The sequence below is a fragment of the Geospiza fortis genome, unplaced genomic scaffold, assembly GCF_000277835.1.
Source record: "Geospiza fortis unplaced genomic scaffold, GeoFor_1.0 scaffold1, whole genome shotgun sequence".
Classification (NCBI taxonomy): domain Eukaryota; kingdom Metazoa; phylum Chordata; class Aves; order Passeriformes; family Thraupidae; genus Geospiza; species Geospiza fortis.
This window is the reverse complement of record NW_005054320.1, coordinates 6,832,191-6,859,198: the sequence shown is the minus strand read 5'-3', so window position 1 is coordinate 6,859,198 and position 27,008 is coordinate 6,832,191. Positions and strand designations below refer to the sequence as shown.

General features: G+C 36.7%; 1 protein-coding gene across 1 annotated transcript in view; it reads left to right on the top strand.

Annotated features, from left to right (window-relative positions):
- SPAG17 (sperm associated antigen 17) overlaps positions 1–27,008 on the top strand; it is a 78,687-nt gene that overhangs the window by 18,237 nt on the left and 33,442 nt on the right. The window contains exons 7-21 of the mRNA XM_031056711.1: positions 1,159–1,353; positions 3,718–3,899; positions 6,824–6,979; positions 7,573–7,654; positions 8,606–8,724; positions 9,598–9,735; positions 9,819–9,932; positions 11,381–11,531; positions 13,211–13,441; positions 15,417–15,505; positions 16,166–16,282; positions 17,864–18,018; positions 22,590–22,669; positions 24,251–24,333; positions 25,615–25,869. Of these exons, the coding sequence (XP_030912571.1) occupies positions 1,159–1,353; positions 3,718–3,899; positions 6,824–6,979; positions 7,573–7,654; positions 8,606–8,724; positions 9,598–9,735; positions 9,819–9,932; positions 11,381–11,531; positions 13,211–13,441; positions 15,417–15,505; positions 16,166–16,282; positions 17,864–18,018; positions 22,590–22,669; positions 24,251–24,333; positions 25,615–25,869 (2,147 nt within the window). The remainder of the gene's footprint in view (positions 1–1,158; positions 1,354–3,717; positions 3,900–6,823; positions 6,980–7,572; positions 7,655–8,605; positions 8,725–9,597; positions 9,736–9,818; positions 9,933–11,380; positions 11,532–13,210; positions 13,442–15,416; positions 15,506–16,165; positions 16,283–17,863; positions 18,019–22,589; positions 22,670–24,250; positions 24,334–25,614; positions 25,870–27,008) is intronic.

Here is a 27,008-nt window from a genome sequence, read left to right as displayed (position 1 = left end):
GTGGTAGCAGCATTTGCATAGCCCTGGGCATATGGCTGAGCACAGGCAGATGTCAGTGCCAGGTTACCTTTTTTCCTTCCTTGGATAAATGAGTCCCACAAGTTGAGGAGTCAGTAAAGCACTTTTACATGTGATGCGTTAGTAAGAATGAGAAAGGATCTTAATGCTAAATAGAGTATAAAGCTATGATTTGCTTTTAGTGTAGGTTTGTCTGCACTAACTCTATGTGTTTCAGCATTGATGGAGAGATACAGGACCTCCAGCAGACAGTTTCTGTTAACTTAAGATAAATAACTGTACTGGATGAATTAAATCACTTGATACCTGTCTTACTACCTGTATTTCTCCATAAGGCATAGAAGAAAACTACACAACTCTAGAGCTTCTAGAGAGTTCGTGTCTACTTATATCATGCTTAACCTTTTGCTTTGGTACTGAAATGCTGCTATGCATATTTCTACGTAACTGATAAGCCCAAATAGAGCAGGCACTCAGTGAAACTCCTCATCGATGTTTTACTATGAATTTGGATATGCCCCTGCCACCTAAAAGGACTAGTGTGAGTTGGTATTACCAGCTGATGAGGATTTTGCCAAGAATTACATCTAGTGAACATGAACCTGCTGGGTAGGGAGGAGTCAGCAGTGAGTCAGCTGATACCTGCAGCTAATCCTTTGAAATTATTATGACTTGGGTAATCTTTCATGTAAGATACAGTAACTTACTTTTTGTCCAGCTCTATGTCCAGCTTTATGTCCATGCTCTATGTCCATGCAGGATGAAATAGGATAGTTTAAACTACCATTAAGGCATGTGCATATGTCCTGACACTAAACTTCTTTGAGAGGAGCAATTACAGAAATTCTGCTACAACATTCTGATTATAATCAACTTCTGCAGTTTTTCTCCTGGTCTTTCTCCAAACAATTATTATGTCTGACTTGTATTCTTCCTGCTGTGTTCTAGGTGGTTTGGTACAGAAGAACTGAGTCTTATGCACGTATTTTTTTAATTTATATGTAATTTTCCCAATGAGAGTATAAAAGAACTGTTTCTGTAACCTTCATTTGCATAACCCCATATAGTCAAGTAAAAAATTTATTTTGTTTAGATGATGAATGTTCTTATTCGAATTTGTTTTTGTTGTGTTTTGAACAGATGATGAACCAGATGATGGTGCTCATTATTACTTTATCATTCTGGGTTTCCCCAATCTTCAGTTGTTGCCTGTCTTGATTGACCTTGGGATTAACATTTCAAGTGTAATTCAAATTTCTTCTGAAAATTACAAGCCATTGCAGATATACTTAGAAGCAACTAAACTTCAAAAACCATCTTCACTTTCACTTGAAGGTAATATGGTCATTTAAAAAAATACGTAAAAAGGAGATAATTTTATATACAGGAAATTACTATTTTGGCTGTGTTTTTCTCCCTCTCTTTGCCATGTGTTTGTGCTTGCTGCCTGTGAGCAGCTGTGTTTGCCAGTGCCAAAGCAGTATTGCCATTGGTTGGCCACCAGACCAAATGGTTTGCCAATGCAAAAACTGGACAGTAGAAAGAGCGACTGACTAAGCAGGCAGAGTTTGCAGCCACAGTAGCCACCAAAGAATGTTTTATCAAATGCATACTTCTATGAATTGTTAGGAAGTGTACTGGTAAGAAAACTTGGCTTATTTGGTAGTTTCAAGGAAAGTGAAGAGTTTGCTGCTTTGGGACTGTGGCCCCAGCCACAGGAGAATATCCCTCAGAATAATGTTCTGTAATTATACTCAGCTGTCCCAAGGCTGTTAACACCTTTCTTGAACTGGGATGCTGGTAAGCAGCGAGCTAAATATGTGTCATCAGTGATGGCTGGCTATCCTGAGCTGTAGTGACATAGCCAGCAGATCAAGGGAGGCAGTTATTCCCTGCTACTTGGCTGTCATGAGAATAGAATTATGGACTCTACAGTACAAAAAAAATACCAATAAACTCTATTCAATCCAGAAAACAGCCTCCCTATAAGGACTGGCTAAAGGACCTTGAAAGAAGGAAAAGTGGTTGTGATCATGAATGGCCTTTGGAATTTTCAGGCCCCAGAGACAGGGTGAAAGTCTGGTGAAAGTCTCGGTGGAAAAGGACTGAGTTAGGGATTACTTAAACAAACTGGACACACATAAGTCCATGGGACCTGATGGGATTCACTCAGGCATACTGAGGGGCTGGCTGTGATGTCACTGCAAAGCCACTGTTAATTACTTTCGAAAAAACATGGCAATTGGAAAATGTGCCTGAAAACTGGAGGAAAGCATCACTCCTATCTTCAGAAATGACAGGAATGACTCAGGAATGTAAAGGACTACTCAGACTCTTCTCAGTCTCTGGGAAGATGATAGAACAGCTAATCCTGGAAACATTTCCAGGCACATGAAGGACAAGGAGTTGGTCATTTAGCATGGATTTGCCAATGGAAGTCATTCTTAACCAAACTGATAACCTTCTATGACAAAATGACTGTCTTGGTAGAGGAGGAGGAAGCAGTGAGTATTGTCTGCCCTGACTCAGTAAGACCGTTGGCACTGTCTTCTCATAAAGAAGCTGGGTAAGCAAACACTGAGTTGGATTGAAAAGTGGCTGAATGTCCTGGCCTAGAAGGTATCCGAGGGGATTTGTGGTATAAGTCCAGCTGAACATCTTTGTTAGTGATCAAGAGAGTTCCATCAGCAAGTACTCTTATGATACAAAACTGGGAGGAATGGCTGAAACACCACAGAATTGTTCTGGTTTTCAGAGGGACCTCAACAGGATGGAGAACTGGTCTGGCAAGACCCCATAAAATTTGGCAAGGGCTAAATCCTGCACCAGTTCATGGTGGGGGCTGACTGGCTTGAAAGCAGCTCTGCGCAGGAGGACACAGGGGTGGTGGCAATAAGCTGAACATGAGCCAGCCCTGAACCTTCATAGCAAACAAGGCTAGTGGTATCCAAGGCTGCATCAGGTCAAGGGATTTGAACTTTCTTTTGTGTTCAGCACTGGTGAGGCCATACTTAGAGTTCTGTGTCCAGTTCTGGACTCCTCAGTAAAGGAGAGATAAGGAGCTATTGGAGAGAGTCCATCAAATGACCACAAGTATGTTCGAAGGACTGGAGCATCTGTCATGTGAGGAGAGGCTGAGAGAGCTGGAAATGTTTACCCTGGAGAAAAAAGAGCCTGGAGAAAATTCATCAATGTGTATAAATGCCTAAAAGGAATGTTGAAAGAAAAGGAAGCCAGGCTCTTTTTCAGTGGTGTTCAGTGACAGAACAAGAGGCAATGGCAAAACTGAAACAGGGGGTGTTACCTGAAGACAAAGGAACACTTATTTACTGTGAGGGTGACTGAGCACTGTCACAGATTGCTCAGAGAGGTCATGGAGTCTTCTTTCTTGAAGGTACTCAAAAGCCATGTGGACGTGGTCCTGGGCAGTCTGCTCTTGGTGACCCTGCTTGAGCAGAGGAGTTTTACGAGATGGGCCCCTCAGGTTCCTTTCAGGATCAATCATTGTACTTGGAATAGAAGATGATGGCAAGATATTTTGGGGGTATTTTTTAATCCCCAAGTTGGGTGTCAGATATATGCTGAGACTCTAAGAATGGAAATGCTTTAACAATACTTAGAGTAGACTGATACATGATTTGTGCTTTATGTTAAAGGGAGACACTGTACCATGATTTGTCAAATACTCATATATTTTAGATATAGAAGCAGAGAAAAGAAAGGAAGATGAAGCTAAGAAAGACCTGGAAACATTTTGGAAATTCCTGGAGCCAGTTCTGAACAGTGGAAAGCATGGATCAAGTCTCTTCGATGTTGCCAGGCTTCATTACCAAGTTAAGGAAAGTGACTTTCCCCCTGATTGGTCAGACAGCGAAATGCTGGTCAGTACATTCTGTTTTTTACAGTGCATGCCATGCTTTAGGGTTTGTAACTTTTAGGAACACTTTGGGAATTTAATCTCAACTTAGTATATTTGTAATCTTAACCAAAAATAATTTCCTATGTATCCAAAAACTTCATTCAGCATCTGTTTACAAGGAGTCCTTTGAATAAAAATGCCTGATTTGGAGTTTCTTAATATTGTAGGCCAGAGCAGAAGAGTTGTAAAATAGTTTGAGGTTTTAAAGTTATTGAACGGGTTTGCATCTTGTTTGAGAGTCATATGTGTGTATGAAATAACACAGAAGTTATATTTTGTCCTCATAACGTCAGACCTACTTACTGCACCTCAGAATAGTCACATGAGAAAAAATTAGCTGAATGCAAGAATATCTTTTGATATATGATATTGCTTTATCATACTCAGTACTGCTTCGTTTTGTCCAAAACATGGCTCTAACTTTCTATGGCCTGCTGAGTCAGGACTATTACCAGGCACTGAAGGAGAAAGTGAGTCATTAGAAATGTTTTCCATCCTAGATTCTCACATATAGTGAAGTAAAAGAGTCCAGTATTTCTCAATCTACAGTGTCAGCAGTAAAAATACAAACTACTAAAACAAAATGAGGCAACATGCTATAATTTAACCTACTGTATTTGTAGTCTGTATTATTAGGACTAAAGGACATTCTAGGGTTAAACTACATTCTTCTAAACCTTACTTGTAGTATGGTAGATCCTGTATACAAACAACTCACAGTGATTTCCAAAGCATTCACTGAAAATGCCTTAATTGTGGAATGTAGGTTTGCTACTTATAATACTACTTATCATTATATTCTTTATATAATCTTACAGTGCCAAGCCCCTTTTGGGAAAACAGTTTTTATCTTCCCTATAATCACTTCTGACAGGGTTTCTACTTTTGAATATCTTGCAAGCACCTATATTATAGCTGAAAAAAAGGAAAAACCATCTGTCACTGAAACAGATTTAGACAGATTGGAGTTACAATTTCATGAGCCCTACTGGAGTTATAATTTCATGAGCCCTACAGACGTAAGAAAGTTTGTAAGTTTTTTAAGAAACAGGTGCAGAGCATATAAGTTCTGAAATCATAGGTTGATAAAGTAAGTCCTGTGGAGTTTCTTTAGTAAAGAAAGTCTTCAGTCTTTCTAAAGTAAAGTCTTGTGGGCTTTCTGGAGAATCTCTGAGTCCAAGCTTGCTGCATCTCTGAAGTGCAAGACACACAGGAGGAAAATTCTTGGGGCAAAATGTTAGACGTTAATATAAAAATGACAGAGTATTGCATACTGCAAGTAGTCTCTGCTCTCAGATTTGAGATCTTTAAAATAGAAAATACTTTTTAAAATATTTACTTTGTTGAAGAGTCACTAATGGTTAGACTTAAAAACTTGTGATAAAAATCTATGGCCTGAGGAGACACCAGGCAAATTGAATTACAAAATTGTAATTATGCTAAACTTTGCTTGGATCCCGTTGAGTAGCAGGGTTTTGTTACTTATGACCTTGGAAAAAATCTTGTTTTGTTTAAAAAACTGCATTGAAAACACTCCAACATTTTATATGAAACTTTTATGTGCTCTAGTGATACCTTACATATACAAATATATGGATGAAAAGGTGTTATATTAACCCATTCTTCAGAAGAATATTGAACTGGGAAAACAAAAATGCAAGAATATTAATGAACATTCTGTTTTCACAAATAGAATTTCTTTCCCAAGTGTCACTTCTAATCTATAAATGTTATGAAAATGGAGTCAATTATGTATGGAGTCCATAACGTAGTGATTTGGGATTACCAGTTTCCCAGTGTCATAAAGAGCCACTGAGTTGAGGAAAGCAGATGTTTTGGTTTGTTATATTGGGTTTGTTAATTTTCTCAGTGCCCAATGTCAGTTGTGCTTCTTCACTGCGTTCTATTTTAGGAAATTTAAAATTGAGACATTCAGTGTTGTTAGCCATCTCTTAGAGGCAAACTTCTTAGTATAAGAGACTTGCTCTAAATTCACAAAAATGAAAAAATCACTCAGAAAAGGGCTTTTTACAGAAATCATCTAAAAGTGATAATAATTCCATCCTTTCCGCAAAGTTCAGGATGTACAGGAGAGGAATACATCCATTAAAGCTGCTGAAACTTGAGTGTTTCATGTGGTCTCCAACAGGGTATTGGTATTTGTACAAGAAGATTTAATATTTAAAATAGCTGTTGCTATTATTCTTTTTATTCCTCCCAAGCTTTGGTGAAAACCACAGTACATGACCTCAAGAACCATGACTCTTACCTTGTCAGATTTTTGCAGATACAGCACTCTCCTTCTGGACATTTGGGCTCTATGCTGACATTTCTTCACTCACAACTGTGGATTTCAGAATGCCATTCTTGAGGCTTTCTTTGTTTTCAAAGAGCAACAGAAAGAAAGAAAATAATATGAGATTATATTAATTACCTGGTTAGGGTTTTATTTTTTATCCTTTTAGAGCAGGGAAATGATTGAACTTGCAAATATGCTGCAGGTTGATCGCTAGTAAAAATGTACATACATTACAAAATACTTTAATTTTTCTCTTCCATTCCTTCACATCCAAAAAAACCCCTTAAGTTCCATCTGCAAGGTAGCAGACCTTGAATAGTTATGTTAAGACAAGTAAGACTTTATAACAACTAAAGCACTTTGGTAATATACAGTCCGTACTCTGCTGTGGCAGTGTGAAGGCCATAAAATGAATGAGGTTTTAGAATAACTCTATAAAACATACTGAATTGGTGGAGGAAAAAGTCTTTTGGAAAATTTATAAACAGATGTAGATCTGCTGGTTAAAGAGCTAATGACTGCTGTCACTAAGTTACACGACATTTTATACACACTCTTCATCCTTTGTCTCTGGTTTTCTCTCACAGCTTGAATTTGGTACTGTGGTGTTTGAACACATTGCTTGTTTGATGTATGACTGCCTGGACTGGAGAAGACAGCATTGCAACTACTTGGAAAACACCAAGTTTATTAATGTGCCTGTGTTACCAGAGAGCAAATCAACACAACCATCTTCATTTGAGGCAAGGACCCTTCTCTTCTTGTTGAGAATAACTAATTATAGGGTAGAATTGCCTGTCTTTAATTTTTACTCAAAAATTCACCTTGGACCATCAGTCTGTGAATAATTTTCAGTGAATGAAAGTTGTCTTTTTGGTTTTAGCATTTAAACCCCAAAAATGGGGAAAAATAGCTGAGCATTAGGGAAGCAGAAAATAGAAATTGGAAGGATCTTAGAGGCATAATGTATCATAGGTGTAGAAATTTCTTAAATAGTGTCTGATGATACATTCTTGTGTCTGAAAAATCAATATGCCTGCACAGAGCTACTATGCAATGTTGTAGATCTATGAACTGTGAAAAAAAAAGATTATTAGTTCTATGCAAGATCTATTTCCTTATCTTACTTATAGTAGGCAAAATGTTAAGTAGGCAGAAGAAAGTAGCTTTTTAGAACATGCACTATATTCTTACTATCTTGATCCAATTAAAAGTTTAGCATGTAGTCTAGGGTGAGTAACCAAAGCTAAATGAAATTAAGTTCTACCACCTATTTGTGCAATACCCATTTGTTTTATGGTTTCTGATTTTTTTATGTTACCTTTCATTCACTTAGGAGCAACCACCACCACGGATGTCACCTACAAGGAAAAAAGGGAAACAAGAAGAAATTCTGCCAACAATAGTTTTGTCAGAGAGTATGTTTAAAGGGTTAAAGCACCCATCTGTAGTTGATCCCTCTGTCAAACCATTCATTCATCTGACAGCACAAATCCTCAAAATTATTTGTGCAGTTAGCTGAAGATGTTGTGTATCCTGGTGAATGCATTGTGGAAGTGTCTGAGTGTTGATAACCAAGTTCTTTAGAAAATCTTATTTTCTATCTGTTCCTAGTCAAATTCAGATTTCAAAGATTTCAGTAATTTTGTCTGATCTCTAACTTTGTTGGACTCTTTAATAAATATTGTGTGAAAGTTCACAGAATCACGGAATATTCTGAGTTGGAAGGGACCCACAAGGATCACAGAGTCCAACTTAGCCCTACATAAGACATTACAGCATGTGCCTGAAACCATTTTCCAAATTCTTCTTGAACTGTCAGGCTTGGTGCTTTCACCGCTTTCCTGTGGAGCCTGTTCCAGGGCCCACTCACCCTCTGGGTGAAAATTTCTCTAATACCCAACCTAAAACTCCCCTGACTCAAGGTGAAGCCGCCCCAGTGCAGAGCAGAGTGGGACAATTCCCTCCCTTGCCCGGCTGGCCATGCTGTGCCTGATGCACCCCAGGACACAGTTGGCCCTCCTGGCTGCCAGGGCATGGCTGGCTCATACTCAATTTTCCATCAAACAGGACCCCTGGGTTGCTTTCTATGGTGCTGCTCTCCAGCATCTTATTGCCCAGTCTGTCTGTACAACCAGGGTTGCCTCATTCCCGGCACAGAATCCAACGCTTCTGTTTTTTAAGCTTCAAAATGTTGATAATTGCCCAGCCCTCTAATTTGTTAAGGTCTCTCTTCAGGGCCTCCCTGCCTCTGGGAGAGTCAATAGCTCCTCCCAGTTTTGCATTATCTGCAAACTTGCAGAACTGACTTGGACTATAAATTGGCATTTCTAAACTAACATATCTTAATGTTTTATCTCTTAATATAGCAGAAGAAACTTCTGTTCTGTTTCCTTCTGTGGACATGAGATATTACAATGACTTGCTGAATCAAATTCCTGAGGAGTACTTTTCTGTACCCTTAATGCTGAGCTGCATGTTGGAACAGGTGGGAATGTTCTCTTTTTAGTTTCTGTGGCTATTTTGGCCTAGACCTAATATAAGGAATTGTCAAAGATCAATAAATCCATCTGTTTAAACATAAAATATGAGACAGTGCATTGAGGCATTGAGCAAGGAGGTTCAATACAATGGAGTCAAAACTCCAAACTTTTCTTTTCTTTCATGTTGTCCACTTACCCTGTATGTATATATATATATATATATATATAGTGTTACTCCATAATTAATTTTTGAAGACTACAGATATAATCAAACTAGGAGAAAGGTGCAATTTCTCATCCAAGTTTTCGTGTCCTTCAGCGGTGTTATTGATACTGGATTTTTGTTGGTTTACTTAGTTCAGAGGTCTTAGGTCAAGCCTAACATAAGAGCATCAATGCTAGTGCTAGACAGATCTGACTTCTGTTGAATTCAGGCACAATCTATGATTTAAAAGAGACACACAATATGATTTGGAAATCCTTCTTTTAGGAGTAACATTTCAGCATAATTTTGGGGGTTTTTCTTTTCATAACTTAGCCTGAAAATAGACTGGGTAAGAATAAAGTCCAGCATCTAATAGACAGTTTTTAATTACCTGTGTTCCTTAACATTTCAAGTTGGAAATATTTTTCTTCTTATCCTTTCAAAAGCAACTAATAGGGAAAACATTTATTTCTGTTTTCCACAGTCCTTGCTTTGTGCAGCAACTAACTTGGAAAATTGTGGTTTTGCTACTTGTAGAAAAAAATTAGGCTTTTCTTCCCCCACAGAATTTATGGTTGTGTGCTTAGCTTATAGCAGGATTTGCTTGGTATTTCTGGTAAAGTTAAGCAGCAGTCATACTGTGATGGAAGCTAACATATACGGTATTTGCCAGGTTATTGCGAGTGAAGAAGACCTTCCACCACCAAGTCTGGTGTCACTAGAGCCTCAGGAAGATGAGATGCATCGTGCCATTGCAGATCATATAATCTCTGTCCTTCCTTCTCTTTACCTTCCTATGAGTGAAAAAAAGGTTTGTGTTGTCTTTCATTCATTTCCTAAAATGACAGATCTCATTACTGGGATTTAATACCTCTTCCTTTTCTTTTAAAACAGAATCTGTATGACTACTTTTCTCCTAAACCCAATGTACAAGAGATGGTCACCCCCGAGTACCCTCTCTTATTTAACTACCACGATGCCCTGGCTCAGCGGTTGCACCTCCTGAAGGTACAGCACAACCTGTTTATATATCAATATTTCCAAAGTTCACAGGCCATGAATGCTTAATGCACTAGAAGGGGAGGAGGACTGGTTTTGCACAACAGGACAGCATATCCTAGATCTTTTTTCCACTGAGGTGGACACACCAACACATGTTTAGTTTACTTAAGAAGCAATGAGTTACTGATGGAGGGCACCTCACAAACATGGAGCACAAACATACTGATTTCAGTGATCTATTTGCATTATTAATGAGAATGTTTAGCCTTTGGCATAGATGAGAGATATTACAGAACTGTTGATTTGCTGTTAAACACTGAGGATACAATGGAAAATGAGTTGCTAACTTGCTAGTGGTGATATAGCCTGCAGATTAGACTGAATCCTAAAATGTTGAGAAGTAGAGGAAAATACATAGCGGTTATTAATGAACACAACAAATGTATTCAGGTTGGCTAAATAGTTGCAGCATAGCATGTAACCAAGATACTGCGAAGTTCTAACAAAGGCAGAAAGGTTCAGAGACTGCATAGTTTGGGATTATTGCAAAGTAACAGTTCACAGACTTTCTGAATCAAAAAACCACGGTGAATATCTTGAATTCTTCCAAAGGCAAGGTGTAGTTTTACCATTAAACTTTAAAAATTCACTGACGATAATCAAAGTGATAATACAGTTCTAGATTTCACAGCTAAGGTGTGTCTGCCTGGCTTCCTGGATTACAAATTATCTGGGGAATACTTTGACAACCATTGATTAAAACGATTCAGAAACAACTCAAGTTTGACACATTGGATGTATTCCAGCAGGACGAAGGGCTGAGTAATCAACATAAGAGATGCTCTTAGGAGACATATGCTTGATGTATTTTATATACTTGCTGAAGAGGAAATTCAGGATATAACATAATGTTTGAGGAAAGAGTAGAGGACATACATTTGTAATATGCAGTTGAAGAAAAAGTTACCATAAGTGTGTAATACTAAAAAGAGTGAAACTGAAATATACCACTACATCTGAAAAAAAATCCTTGGATATAGAGGGCTGCCTCTCATCACAGACTGATCAATAAGTGTATTGATTTCATTACTACAAAAAGTAGCACAGACCAGCTGAAAGATACATGGAAGGTACCTGCTGGCAGTCTGAATAGATCAGTACATATTTCTGTATTTTTAAGTCTAGCTAGCACAGACAACTAACTTTTAACAAATGCCTGTTATTATGCTGTCAGTCATTCTCTTATGTGTCTAATATTTTTCTGCCTACAGTATCTGACACCATGATTCAAAACCACACTATAGGCACATGTTCAAATATAAGTTTATGTCCAACTGGCTTAAGCACATGCTAATGTCTTCTGCTGAAAAAGACTTCTTTATTCAAACATAAGTTTTGGAAAGTCAATAGTGTGAGAGTTTACTTTAACTCTGGTACTTTGATTTTTATTCCAGGTCCAAGAGAACGTCAATCCAGAAAAGATTGAGCATGAAATGATGGATAAACTGCCTCTTACAGAACTTATCCATTTCACCCCTCCTTCAACTGAAAACAACACTGAGCGCTTGGCGAGAGTTCATGAGCTCATGCATTATTTTACTACTGGTAAAATGATTTTCATTGATATAATTTCCATTATTTTTATTTCTGGTTGATGATTTTCTTGAATAGCAGGAATTTTGGGGCAAGATTTTAAAGCTGCCAAATATACCTTTGCAGAATTTCCCATTTTCACATTCTTGCTTATATATAATTATAGTCTACTATACAAGTTAACCCTAACTTCAGACCTCAGTTTCATGGTTAATGGGAACAACTGTATGAGTGTTAAATATTGCATAACTAAGAGCTGGAACTTACCTTGGAAGTACTTTATTTATTTATATTTGCAAACATACAAACACTTACTAATTCTGAGGGAAAAAAACAGCAGTAAAAATTGCAATTTTGGTCCTAGAATGTAGAATGCATTTTGAGAGACACTAATGTAAACTGTGTTGATTTATCAACTCACTTCTGGAGGTGAAGCACATGTATCTTAGGTAGACAATTTTTATTGAACAATACACAGCTTTCAGAATGTATTTTGAAATACATTGTGTATTGTGTTATTCATGCGTAAGCTGTTGGTGTTAATAATGAAGCTACCTTATAACAGTCCCTCTATCAAACCAAAAATACATTCACTTCTCCAACCCTAATCACTTCTGCAGTTACCTTTTCTTGGAGTGTGCTTGCCACCATGACATATGCTGGGAAACAATCCCAAAGACTATATAAATACCCTTAGGTAGTATCAAAAGTCTGCTCTAGGTTATTAAGAAATATAAACATCCAAATCCCTTTGGTTACATTCATGTCATCATATAAGGCACGGGATTTGAAGGTACTTTCCCAGCTCTTTCATCCTGAATTCCCTGTGTTGGATTAATTTACACTTTGCTGTGCTGTTTCTAGTTGCTGGTATGCACATTTTGGACAGTAAGCTATTAAAGTATTCACTATTGCTACAGTCTTCCAGCTGATGGGTAACTGAATTTGATAATCCTCGCTGAGACATACTGTACTGCCAGACTCTCCTAACTGGTAACTTAGCTAGCAAAGCCTTTGCTTTTATCAAAGGAGATAATTAATTTGAACAGAAGATGAGAGAGCCAACATTCTCAAGATATATGATGTGCTTAGGTGCTTAACCACCCTAAAAAGAAAACATTTCAAACTGAAGATATTCTTTGTGTGATTTTGGCATTGTACTACCTTCTTAAACCTCAGTCCTTTGCATGATTATCATTGTTGTATGGACACGGATGCATATAAGCATAAACAGGATTTATTATTGCCTTTGCACCTTGCATACTTCTGTTTAAATTACGTGTAAAATTCTTTCTGAAGAGGAAAAAAAGAGATACTTTTTTAAGAAGTTACAGATAATGGAAATATTTCATGAACTGAAAATAACTAGTTGCTAACTGGCCTGATAAAGTCTACTCAGTATTTTAAAATCAACATCATTTATATAAAGTTAATGAGCCAGAAGGTATTCAGATGTAGGAACCACTTCATTTAAGATGGATTAATAGGTAGGCATATCATTTTGCAATTTGGAAGCATTCAACTTTGAATGCAGTGTAAAATGTAGCCCACATAAGTTGATCCAGTACCATTAAGGAAATTGCTGCTGGCTTTTGCAGAGTTGCCAAGAACAATACACTTAAATAGTCTTGTATTTATTTTCTGCTGAGCTGTAAGGACGTTTTCAGTTAATGATTGTAATTCTTTTTTAGAACTTCTGAGTTGGGCTGAAGTAGAAAGAGCCTTCAGAGTGTTTACTTTTGAAAGCCTGAAGCTGACTGAGCTAAGTGACTCTGGTTTCCTGGAGAGCTCTGGATCTAAGGTTGGAGGTGATTCTGAAGAGTCTTATATCCCTTGGGATAATCCAGCCGTGTTTGCAAGACAGCTGAGACAACTCTTCTTTATGGAAAAGAAATTTAATGGGAAATCTCCAAGAAGCTCTGGTAAAAAGCTTTCTGTTTACGTTACTCCTGAAGAATTTGAATCCACTATTTGTCTTACCATATCATTTGCTATTGCAGGGACATGATTTTTCTTCCTTGCACAAGTCACCAAATTTTCAAATATTGTATAGCCTGTACATTGAGTAACTCTGTAGGAACACTAGAATAAAGACAAGGGTTATTTTGTACTACAGCGTTAACAACTCTAGATGATGCAAAGTGAATTTTCTCAAGTTCTGCATTTTCTCCTGCAGATTCTAGCATAATGAAAAGTTGTTGGCCTGGTTAAAGGAGATGTGTTGGCCAAAAAGCAACATTAAAATCAAGTGATTATTTTTTCAGGACACAAGAAGAGTAGAAATTAGGTCATTTTAAGCAATTATACCTTTAGGCTCATGATCACAGAATCATAGAACCATGGTTTAGGTTGGCAGGGACCTCTAAAGGTCATCTGTTCTGACATCCCTGCAATAAGCTGAGACATTTTCAACTAGATCAGGTTTCTCAGAGTCCAATCTGACCTCCAGCGCTTGCAGGGATAGAGCACCCACAACCTTTCTGGGACACCTGTTCCAGTGTTTCGCCACCCTTACTTATGATAAAAATTCTTCCTTATACCTAGTCTGAATCTGTCCTCCTTTCCTTTAAAACCTTTACTCCTTATCCTATGACTACAGCTCTTACTAGAAAGTCTGTTTCATGGCCACAATAATAAGAGCTCCCCAGAGCCTTCTCTTCTCCAAGCTGAACCCTCTGAGCCTGTCTTCACAGGAAAGGTTCTCCATCTTTGCAATCACCTTCATTGGGTCTACTCTGGACCATCTTCAACAGGTTCATGTGTTCCCTGTGCTGAGGACTCTGGAGCTGGATGCAGTACTTTGTGATATAGTCCATGCTTTCCTAATAGAGATGTCTAAGCAAGCAGCTTAGATAGGATCCTTTCCTTAGAAGGCTGGAGCAGACAAAAATGAGTCCTGCTTATCTGCTTTTCTTCTGCATCTAGGGTTTTTGGTGTTATTTTATTTTGCTTTTGTACTAGTCATGATATTAAATTTTGCAGTTACAAGCATAAAAACATTTCAGCACTTCTGCAGCTCAAAAGCAAATACCAGGAAGATATAACATCTACTTTCAGGTTTCTTCAATCTTCTAAAGGCAGTCAATAACAGGAGTAATTTCCAAGAGAAGCAGAGCCTAAAGATGTATGTCTGGGAGCTGAGCTGGTTATAAGACACTTACAAACAAATACTTTGTCATGTATTTTCCACCAGAAAAAGTAATTTTCCTGTACATGTGAATTTTGATCAAATATTAGCGACCTCTGCCCTAACTTAGGGAATAAAGAATTCTATTGAAAGGATTTTTTGTTTTTTATTAAGAGAATATAGAAGTTAAAGTTCTCATTTAATGCTGTTCATATCAGATGCTTATTGCAACAATGGAATGACTGGTCAGGTCCTCAGGAGAGCTAATATTCTGTCAGTACCTTATGGATCTGTAAAACAAATTAATTTAAACTTTTAAATTTGCATTTGTCAAAAAATGTGTGAAAATACCAGAACAATTGGTCTTGCCTTTTATTTTAATGTCATCTGTGCAAAGGGATGCTTTTTAAAGTATGAAGAAAAATGGTTCTTTGTTTATGAATATGGAGGCTACTTCTTCTGGAGGGTACTTCTTTTCAGTGGGCCAGCATGAGTCAGATAAAAAGGATTATTTGAGGGTTTTATAAATTCTTCTTTTTTTCTTTTAATTTTATTTAATTATCTGGCACTTGTTGACACTGGGTTTTAAGGTGCTCTCTTAGTAAAGAAGCACAGCAGAGCTGATAATGTAATTATAGGACAAGTGTGAAAAAAGGAAGCTTCCACTTGATGTCAACCTCATCAGGGAGACTAAGGAAATTGCACTACTCCAACCTTAGTAGGGCTGACATTTATGGAACGATTCTTTAAGTTCTGCTTTCAATTTGCAGGGTATACAGAAACAAGTGACGAAGATGAAGAAGACGATCTGGTTTATCCTCTTTTGAACGTAGATTTGGATCGTCTTTATTCTGATATGGCAAGTGTGAGAAATAGAGTCAACTAGGCTTTATATGAGGCAACAGAAGATACTGCTTAATGCCAGGCCATGTTACTGGGGATTCCTTTGCAATGCTGCATGCAAATGTTAATTCTGTGATGTTTGAAAAATACTGACATAACTTTTAGGAACTGTGAAATCACTCTTTGAATTCCAAGGTGACAGGTTTTGATGAAGCTGTTAATGATAATTCTGTGCTGGTTTTGCTGAATACCAGGGGTCAAATACCAATGTGAAAGTTTAAAAGAAATTGTCAAACTGTGTCACGCTAGAAGACTCTGTAGTTTGGCATCTTCGGAATCACCTGTCTGCCATACATCCCATAATAAACATAGCAATTTTAAAATTACATCATAGGGCATGTTTGAATACTCATGATTACTTACAGAACTCAAAAACATATAAGCTAATAATAAAAGTGTTTAGATTATTTTGTCATAAAAAGTCCAAAACCAGACCTGCTTGGGTGTAATTGTATTTTTTATTAAACAGTACCATATGGGTCTGCACATATTCATCATTATGCAATTAACTGTTGTGCAACATGGGGTGCTGTCTATTAATCCAAAAAGATTACAGTCAATTTAATACTGACACTGAAATGTTGATATTCATTGTTTTGATTTCTTGTATTTTGAGGTGAGTCTTGAAAATTATGGCCTAGGACCAAATTTAGAAGAAATAAAAAAGACACAGAGGCGTTGCTTGACAGACTGGAGTTTGGAGGAGCATTTTCAACCACATGTTCTTCCTCAGGTATCTTTGAACTGTCAATTTCATCTATACAGTTCTCCCTCAGAACCCTATATAAAGTAGTAATAGTGGAGTTCAGGGTATTTTTCTGCTCAATAATTGATTCAGTTTTATCTTTCATTTTTACCAAAAATCATTGTGCTTTAGCTAATTTTCAGTTCTTTGTGTGAAATTTAGTTTGTAATGGGTTTTTATTTCCCAATTTGGCCAAAGTGGAGCTGTCCTATTTGGCAGCAAGTCTCTTAGCTGAAAGTGTGGTGGAGACTAAACCACCTCACCCTTAGGGGTCATCCTCTGTAGCAGTTTTGGGACTCAGTGCAGTGGATGTGAAAACATACTTTGCAAATGCCTATGCAGTGTATGTTTTATGGGCAAACAGAAAATTTGGTTGTTACAGTACTTCACCCTTTAAGGCCTAAAACCATCAATTATAGAAATCCTGCAAGCTAAACACTAAAAACTTATCTTGCAGAAAGACAGAAGGACAAATCTGAAAGATATGCTCAAGTGTAGTTGGCTTGAATTGGCAGGCATCTTCTTGGGAGGAGTGGATTTTTAGTTCCTGTGCTGCCTTGAGCTTCATAGGTTGTAATTCTTATTTGATCCTAACACATGCTTTACATGGGTGAAGGAAGTGCTGCCTGGACTTTTGCAGCACCACTTTAGTGTGACAATTTTAAAGTCTGGTCATGCATTTCAATGCATGGGGAATCCCTTCTTATGCAACAAAAATAGCTAGTATTACTTCAACTACCAATAATTAGTAAGTCTAGTAAAAATATACTGAAGGAAAATAAAAAATAGCATTTTATTGCAAATGAAAATAACCTTTTGAAAGAAAAGTCATGGCAGTCAGATGAAGTCCCAGATGACTAGTAAAGAGAAACATTTTGCACATCTTTAAAAAGGGTAGAAAGGAGGACCCTGGGATCTACAAACTTAATCAGCCTCACCTCTGTTCCTGGAAAGATCATAGAACAGATCCTTCTAGAACCTTCAGTTGCATAGTTCTGAAAAATAATAATTTATAAGAAGGTTTTCTTCTGCCTATGACTATAAAATAAGTTTCAACCTGCAGGCAATATAAATATTGAAATTTATGGGGCAGTACAAAGCAGAGTGGAATAATGTAGATCACAGCAAATCTCAGATATGTGCAGGTCATCATAAAGCAAATTGAATACCAAGTAAACTCAACTGAGATTAAAAAAAAAGTAAATTAGTTTTCTTTTTATCTGGTATATGATAATTCTAGGTTTATTTGCTATTTATTTATTTTATTATTTAAACTTGTTTAAGTATTTGTTTAATATTTTAATTTATTTGGGTTTTGTGTAGCTGAACTTTTTCATTCACGGTCAGTCAGAAGGTGGAGCATAGTTGATATCTCTTCTCAAAATGAATAGCAATGCAATTTCAATTTCCACCTACCTGAACAATTCAGGTTGCTGGAATCCAAATGCTTTGGGTTCATCTTGCAGGAGAGTGTTCTGGAGCACCTGTTGCTCAGAGCTCTGCTATATAGCCTTTGAACATATGCTACCATCTGGAGGAAGGATGTACCTTTATTTCTTTCCTTTTCAGGTTCTTCATACAGCATCCCAAGAATACAGATGTATTGATTCCTTTTATCATAGCCAAGATAACTCTTTACTAATGGTTTTTCACAATCCCATGAATCAACATCGTCTGAGCCAAGAGACTTGGAATATTGCTCTGCACTCTAATGTGGGATTCAGGTAATGCATTTTATCTTCCCTATCTCTTTCACAGTCATTTTTAATTAAAGCCTCCATGGGTGTGCTTAGGGCAGAGCTTTGAAATTAAGATATGGCTATGTGACACATTTATGAGAAAGAAGGTCATGCAGGTCAAAAACAATGCTGTATCAACAGAATTCTTTTGAACTTTTCTGAGCAAGAGCAATGCAGAGTGTAGCTCCTTATCATCAAGTATAAAAATGTAAATAATGTACACATACATACAAAATCGTATTAGAAATACCACATCAAGAAAATTGTAGGACATTTCAGGTGAAGAATGTTAGAAAAAGAATTCTGTCTAAGTACATACTTATCAGGTTTTTCTATTATAAATACACATAACGTAAACTTAATCACTCACAGAAATTGGGTGATTTAGTGGGAATTTTTTTTGAGAAAAGTTCAAATCCCTTTGTTAATATTAGAATTTTTTTCCCACAGAATAACACATTCTCTTAATTACTTATCAGTACCTCCTCACCAGTTAGAGGTGTGCAAGTGGTTGATATGTCCACTTTAGGTCTTTTGTTAGTGGACCTATTTATTTTGGAACATATTTTTGCACCAAAGCAGTGATATAAATGATGATGTAGATGCAACTACTATTCCAAATAATTGACTGAAAATAGAATAACTGTCCATGTACTGGTATGTAAAAATGTTAAAATGCCATGGAGAGACAACTGAGGTATCTTTAACAATGTTACTCTGGTGCTCTATGAATTAATTAGCTTTATCAAACAAAACTTCAAACAAATTATCCGGTATAAAAATACCTCCCCCTCCATTTGTCTGCAGGTATCCTTTTCTGAGTGTAGTGCCTCATTTATCATATTATAGGAATTTTTATAATAAACTTTTGTTGACACCTGTATATATTTGAACTGGTTTGAATACTAAATAGGGAAAATGTGCCTTCCTGAAGCTATATTTTGTATTGTATTTTGTATCTTTGCTCTCAGTCAAGGAACTCTCTGTAAGTCCTTCTCAGCTTTCCAGGCATTTGGACTTAAATTATTTGCCATGAAAACAGGCTGTTGTATTAGCAGTGAATAGGACCAGAGCCATAAGATATTTACCAGCAGAAATTCAAAGTTCCTTGGAGAAAAAGCTGCTGTTTTGTTGGGCAGATCCACAAAATGTAGTGTCAGTGGTTTTGCATTTATATAGCAACTAAAATCTTCCCCAAAAGATAAGTGAAAGATGTAGTAAAGCTGGGTCTTGCATTCAGACAGACCCAAGCACAGGGTCAGTGGATTCAAGGGCTGTTACACAGCAGTCTGTTGGCACCCAGAGCTCTTTACTCTGCCAGCAGTTCTTACACTTCTTTGTGACACTGGACATTAGCTGCCTAATTCAAGTTTCCTAAACATAAACAGTTGGTGCCACAAAACAGCTGCCTGGTGCATTTCTGGGCAGAGTTGACACGTGTGATAGGAGACCCATACACTTTTGGAGCAAACACCAGAGAGCAGGTCGCACACCCCAGAACATCTAATGTGTCACCTGGTGTTTGCATACGCTGAGTAACGCCTCATTCCAACAGCATATGGGTGTTGTAGGAGCAGAGGGAGGTACCAGACTTCCTCAGGAAGCATTTGTCCCTGAAAGAGCCACTGTTCATCTCTGGGGCTGTAAAACCTCAGATTTGCTGGTCACCTTGAAAGGGCATTCATTGAAACAGATCAAGAGCAACTGAAAGACAGGAAAGGCTCTTGATACCTGCAAAAGAAAAGCTGCTAATTTTGCACCTAAAGGAGAAATTATGCATTTTATTTGCATTATAATTCATTTGAGGATGAAATAACTGTGTGCTTTCTACGTCTTACTCTTCCACATCCCCTGGAAACAAGGCTTAGACATTAAAGATAACTTTTGCTTAGGGCATGCCTGCTTTGTCCAGTGACATTTCACCAGGTTCTGTTTCAAAGCAGCAAGGAGTTCCTAAAGAAAATGGCATGAATGCTGACAAGATGGTTTGGCTTTGCTCTTGTTTCCTAGAGATATTCAACATCACTGCTATATATGCTACTTAGAATTTTTGAAGAGCTATAGGTCCTATTTTGCTTCTGTTATGTGTCACTCATACCTGCCTATATTCTGCAAAATAATCGGCACATTTTCAGACTTCATTCAGCCTTACTTTAAAAGATCATTTCAGATTTCCAGACAAAGTATCATAAATATTTGCTAGTGTATGTTTCCAAGCAACACAACACTTCTGTGGAAGACACTCATTAAATACCTGGAGTGCTTCAAGCTATTGCCTGCAGTTAGCTTCCAGATCCTGCTGAGTTGCCAGAAATGGGCACAAACTCTACTTATTAATTAAGAGTAGTGTTACTTGTTTTTACCTTTGTATGAAATAAGTGACTCCTGATGAGTTTAGTAACAATTTATTATTTTTTATTTTATTAAAATTGCTCTCATTCTAATTTTCGACATAGCTTTAAGAATCACACTTTCATCACAGAAGTGTTACAAATGCGCAATAGACGCAGAGCTTGACAATTTCTCTGATAAGAGTTCTCCATCTGTGTTCACTTGTTATTTCTTTTTTGGGACAGCTTATAGACTACAGACCATCTTTGTAGAGTGACAGCTCATGGTTGCTGTCTGGAATATAAATCTGTTACCTGCTAATCAGTTGGTTACAGAATCACAGAATAATTTCATTTTTATTAAGCAAGTCCTGCTACAGCAAATTCTCATGCAAAGAGGAAATAAAATTTCTGATGTTGCTGCAGCTTTTGCTCCTGGAGATCCCAGTTACCTGCCTTCTTCTTTATGGATATCAGATCCTGTAGTTCATGCAGAACATTCAAAAATTCAGAAATTATGCTGTTTAAAGGGGAGGCAGCAGGAGTCTACATGGGAAATCAAAGGATGCCACTGAGTAAGGGAATCCAAAGGCATGGACACATGTACCTCCAATGATAAGTGTGTATATAAAACATTTTAATTCTGGTTAGAATAAGTGGACGCTCTATCAAGAAGCCAAATCAATTCAGGCATTATCAAAACCATTATTTTGCTCAAACTTAATCTTAATGACATTTGTTTATAGTTTCATAGTAAACACATTACACAAGTTACTGGAAAAGAATAATCCTTTCTGAGAAATGCTTCTGAGTCAGACATTGGCAGTAGTGACATCAGAATGCATATTAATAGAATGTGTATTTTAGACTTTGAATGACTGTTTCATTGGCCTAAAATACTTTCCACACGAATAGTCCCTTTTTTATTTATAACATATATTCATCTTCAAGTTATTCCAGTACTGGCAACTCTGTGTTCCAGACTAGTTCTGCCTTTTGTTTTCAACACCATAGGTTTTTATAGCTTGTGCACTTTTCTTCAGATACAAACAGAATAACCTTCTCCCTACTGAGTATATATATGATCAACAATTTCTCCATGCAAATTTCCCAAAGCAAACTGCACCTACATTGGAGAAGCTGGGAAAGTCTTGTATATCTTGAAGCTGTTCCTGAACTGTGTGTTCCAGCCTGTGTGCATGACTTACATATTAATTCTCTTGGACAGACTGCTGCAATAAGAACTTTAAAATTGATATGAGGTCAAGAATTGATTGTATTGTCTGCATGTTCATACCCAACAGCCTCTACTTCACATAGAGTTTTTGAATGCAATTGAATAATATTGTACTTGTAAATACAAAATATCATGAAGTTATTATATATACTCAGCAACTGAATCTGATGCATTCTTCAAAAGCTCCTTTCAATTTTGCACACATGAAGAATTTTACTTTCAAGAATTGTGATAAAACTCTGAATGAGGGGTTGAGTGGCAGTTGCATATAAGATTCCCAGGCTTCCTCCTTTTTTGAAAGCAGTTGTTTAGTGAGCTACTTGAGCAGTCATTTCAGACACCTTTGGAAGATGAGACAATGCAACTGCAGATGCCAGCAGTAAACTCTGGATCAGCTTGTCTTTCAGTTCTTACTTCAACTTAATTGTGACTTGTGAATATTCTTAATTCATGGCAGGTTATGGTACACTGATTCTCTCATCTGGATGTGGATGGCAATTTTCAAACACCTTTCTTGTCACACTGATAAAGAAGAGCTTGCATTATATGAAATAGTACTTCAGTTTCTGAATGAACAAGTAAAGCATATTTTAAAAATCAACATCAATCAAAAGCAGCTAAGAAAATAAGTTATTCAGTGGCAAAACAGTAAGGATGACAATGAGTCTGTACCTTTTGGGACTGAATGTCTTTAAGTTTTCTAATTTCCTGGATTTTTCTTTAGCAGGTGTTCTTTGGCAGACAAGTTTCTTACATTTCTTTGCAGAAAGGATAACCAGAATTCCAAGTGTAACATGTACTAAGCAAATACGAAACAAGCAAAAGTAATACTTCCTGTAAAAACTGAGAGAAATCCTTTCAAATATAAGTTTTGTCCCAAAGATTATAGAATAATACTTGTATAAGAAACTGAGAAGCCAAGTGATCTTGTTTGACTTGAAATCATATTTTGAATACAGTATTATATAGAGGGATATTCTGCTTTTCAGGAACTATCTTGAGCTGGTGGCCAACTTAATTGAAGACTGGGTAAAAGAGGAAGAAGCTAAATACCAAAAAGAGAAGATGGGTAAGGAAATAGAGTCTTTTAAATTGGAAAAAGCCATGGCAGAAGGCCCTCTAGGACTGTCTGTCAGTGCTGTCAAAAAACCTGGCTTTACTCAGAACTCCAAAAGTGGGTATCTTTTTATTGTATTCTAGGAAATTAATTTTTCACTCTAAGTCCTGAGACACAGATTTTTTCAGAGCAGAATTACATATGTTTTTTCATAGGATGACACTGTTTTGACATCTGTATAGGCATAAATATGTTTTGGAATTAATTAAATGTATATATTTATATATTCTGCATCTTTCTCTGTTCTGAAAACTGACAGCTTTAATATCAATTTACATTTTCGATAACTGTGCTTATCTAATGAGATTAAGGATTACATACAAATATGTATCTGTTCAGATGACTGAACATATGAAGAGGTGAGCAGTAGTTAAAGCCGGCAACATGGTTCAGGAAAATTCCTTTTTAAAGGGCAGGATAAAAGCTGTAAGTCAGAAGCTGTGGGCTAGAAGCTAAAACTGGAAACTTGAATTGACAAGATTGCAGAGCAAACTTGAATTATCTGAAAACCCCTACTGACAAAAAAGAACTTCTGTCAAAATTTTCTACTTGTATATTTAAATGGTATTAAAAATGATTTGTTTATGCTTAACCTTTGCTTTCTTAGCTTTCTTGAGAATGCACTTTGAAACCTCCCAGGACTAGCAGTTAGCATTTACAAAAATAGAAACATTACTCCTCAACTCAGTTAACACCTCTGATTATAGTTTGGAAACTAAAAGTACAGTTATGACTCCTAAATCATAATTTGTACATATCTAGCTGTCACAGGAGCTAGACTGAATCTTGCCCATGTGGTGCTTCATGACAGTTTTGATTCATAGAGTACTTGCTGAAAGGGCATAATCACCTCTGGCTGGAACACGCAGATGGGCAACAGTGTTCTTGGGTGTTTTCAATTTCACTGACACTGCAATTTCTACTTTATCATATAAAGCAATTTAACTAGAAGTTTCTGATAGTGTTAATTTAATTGAGTTTAAATTACCTTTTCTAGAAGGTAAATATGGGGTAACCAAGCATAGTATAAAACTACACTTACAGAAGATACTCTTTTCTTAAGTCATAGATGCTATAAAGCTGTAATAGTAAATGAAGGATATGGTGAGTGTTTCTTTAGTGAAGGTTTGAAGATTCAGATAGCATTTATTTGGGATTTTTTGTCCTGAAAGATTGTAATGTCTATGACTTCGGTATTGAGCTTCTTCTGGCTCAGTTCAAAACAAACAAATGCTGCCAGAGCAAAGCCTTCAACAGCAAGAAGCAGAGAGCCAGTCTTTACAGACATGGTTGATATATTATTTACTGTATTTGGTCCTCACTTATGAGAATCAAGTTTCTTCTAACCTAAACAGACTTTCTATTTTATTTCTAAATATATTTAAGGTTTGCTTTATTGTACTATTATGCTTTTCCTATTTTTAAATATACATTTTTATTTACTTGCACATCCTTTTTCCCCCCCCATTTTTAAAAATTATTCCATTTTCCTGTATTTATAACCTTGCTTATTCTCCCTTTCACTTTTAAAAGGCAGCACAACTGAACCTGAGAATGTAATAGAGTCTCAATCCAAGAATGAAGAAAGTCCCATTATCAGAGAAGATTCTCTAAAGGTGAGACAAAAATATTTATGTTTCTGAAATGGATTAGATAGCGCTTCTTTCTTAGAAAGGTAAGCCTTTGTTCTGTACATGGGCTTGACTGAATCCTCTTAGTTTTTCTGCTCTTTGTTATTTTTTGTATATGTTATTTTCTTTAATTTATTCCTTAATGATTGTGAGTCATGTTATGTTGTTTTCTTAAGAGAAGACTATTTGGAGTTAGACTAGGCATTCCAAAGTAATTTATAGCTGGAATACTAGGAAGTGAAAGTTATGAATAATATCCTACTATTTACTGAAGTTTTCTGATTTTAAAGGTACAAAAATATAAGATCCAGATTAATGGAAATACTTGTGTACCCAACTGTACTTTCACTGTCTACAGCTCTTTGAAATTAGGGAATGTCAATATGGTACCTCAGAGTTCCCTTATGTCAGAGAATCCCATTTTATAGATGGATCCATTCACTACAGATTAATTGACTTGCCCAGCTTTACACAATAAATTTCTGGCTGAGGTAGGGATTAAGCGTACAGTTGTTTTGGTCATAGCATTGGTACTATCCATTAATCTGCACAAATCTAGTTTTATTGATATTGTATTCTCCTGCTTTTTTTTAACTCCTCACAAACATATTATGTCTCATCTTCCTCACAGTGTATAATGCTGTGCAATTCAAGTCCCGATATGGAATATAGACAGGAAATGAGGTTAACTGTCACAGCTCAATCGAGGCTAATGCCTGACTTGTAACTCTCCATGCTTGCCATTTCTTCCCCAGAAACGCTTCTCCTTCAATATGTTTAGACTATAAAGTGCTACAAAACCCTAAATACTCCAGAAAATCTCAAATGTCTTCCTAATGCAAGCTGATAATTTTGGCATTGACAAGTCATCCCTCTTTCTGTAAAAAAATAAAATCATTTTATCTCACAGTTGCATTTCGGGAAGAAACCAATAACAATTATGCATTGTGGTTTGGTGGTAAACACTGGAGAAAAGTATTCAACAAAATCATTTTCCTGTGACTGATTGTGTAAGATATGAGTAATCACCTGATTCATTTCCTGTGGTCAACAATGGCTGCTGTTGTAGATTGAATGAATCACTAATTTTATCCAAAATTTGGTGTATGATATTGTGAGAATTTTGACACGTTTGGAAACCTATTTTAGCTTAGAACTTTGATTCCTTTGGTTTTGTTTGCTTCTACTCTTTTCAGAATGCACATATGAAATACCTTGTAGTACAAAGATAAACACAGTCTGTTTAATTCCTAATGTTGAATGTAGGCTTGGAAGATTGAGCAGGACCGATTACGAGAGGAAGAAGAAAAAGAAAAGGAAGAAGAACAAGAAAAGGAAGAAAAATTGCAAAGTAAAAGGAAAAGCCAGGATTTAAAAGGCAGTAAAGAAGGAAGTAAAAAAGGAAGTAAAGGATCAAACAAAAGACCTTCGGAAGACAAGTATCAAAATGAGTCAGGAAAAGCCACTGAACTTGAGGAGGATCATAACATTCCAGAAACATGTTCTGAGAAAGTTTACAAGGTAAGGAGTTGTATTATTATACCACGTTAGAAAAGTGTTAACTATATACAGAGTCAAGATTACAGCAGAGCTATTATCTATTGTGAAATTTGAGTTCAGGATAAATTAAGCCTAACTGGGTCTTGTTACCTCTGTTGTTTTAGCAGCAGATCCTTTTCTAGAAGTTTTAAAAAGCAGTTCTTGATGTTCAAGATTATCTTATACCAGATTATTTAATTTTTTTTAGTGTAATATGACATGAACGCAAACGTAAGTTGATCATGTTGATTTTTGTGGGAGAGGATAGGAAAGGAGAACATAAGAAGTTGTCCCATCTTCCATAGTAATGAACTACTAGACCTAGTTGAAATTTTGACTGCCTACACTGTAAATCACCATTTCTTACATTTCCTCTTTCAAAATTCATGTTTTTGAAGTGCCCTAGTCTGAAATACGTATTTTTCCCATATTTCATAAACTCCATTGGCATGCGTGCAATAGGAAATGTAGAGCTCAGCTCACTCTTGGACATTAAGGCATATGAATCTAAACTGTAATTGTGCTTCATGTCCCTAGCAATCCCAGGAACTCATGTCTAGACAGTGCAATGGACACAGCAGCTCTCTTTTTTCTGCCTGTTGCACTAACAGAGGGAGCTCTTCACTAGTTTTGTTGAGTTTTTCAGCAGTTTGCACTGCCTAATATGTGTACAGTCTATCTTGCATCCAAAACTTGCACACATCAATATAATTCAGTCTAAATTTGCTTAAGTACAGACTTCAAACTCAGAAATAGATGGCATTTCAGTCTGGACTTATCTGAATATGGTCACGTAATTTTTTCCATCTTGTAGCACTCTGGAAGGCATAGCAATCTAATTAGATTCACAGTATCTGAATTCCAAAACCTAGAGGGTAGAAAGCTGAATCTTTACCTGACCTTTATGTGATCCCATGGCATTGTACTTGATCAGAACTTCTCTTTCTCCCACACTGTATGTTAATCCAGTGGTCTACTTGCTACTCTTCAGTTTCCATGATGGTTTTCACATGTAACAAGTTACATCAGTTAGTAACTGGGAAATTATTTGGATGTGACTATAGCATGCTAGATATTTTCTCAAGGTTTTTTTATATTAGTTCAATAGCTAAGCAAAATAC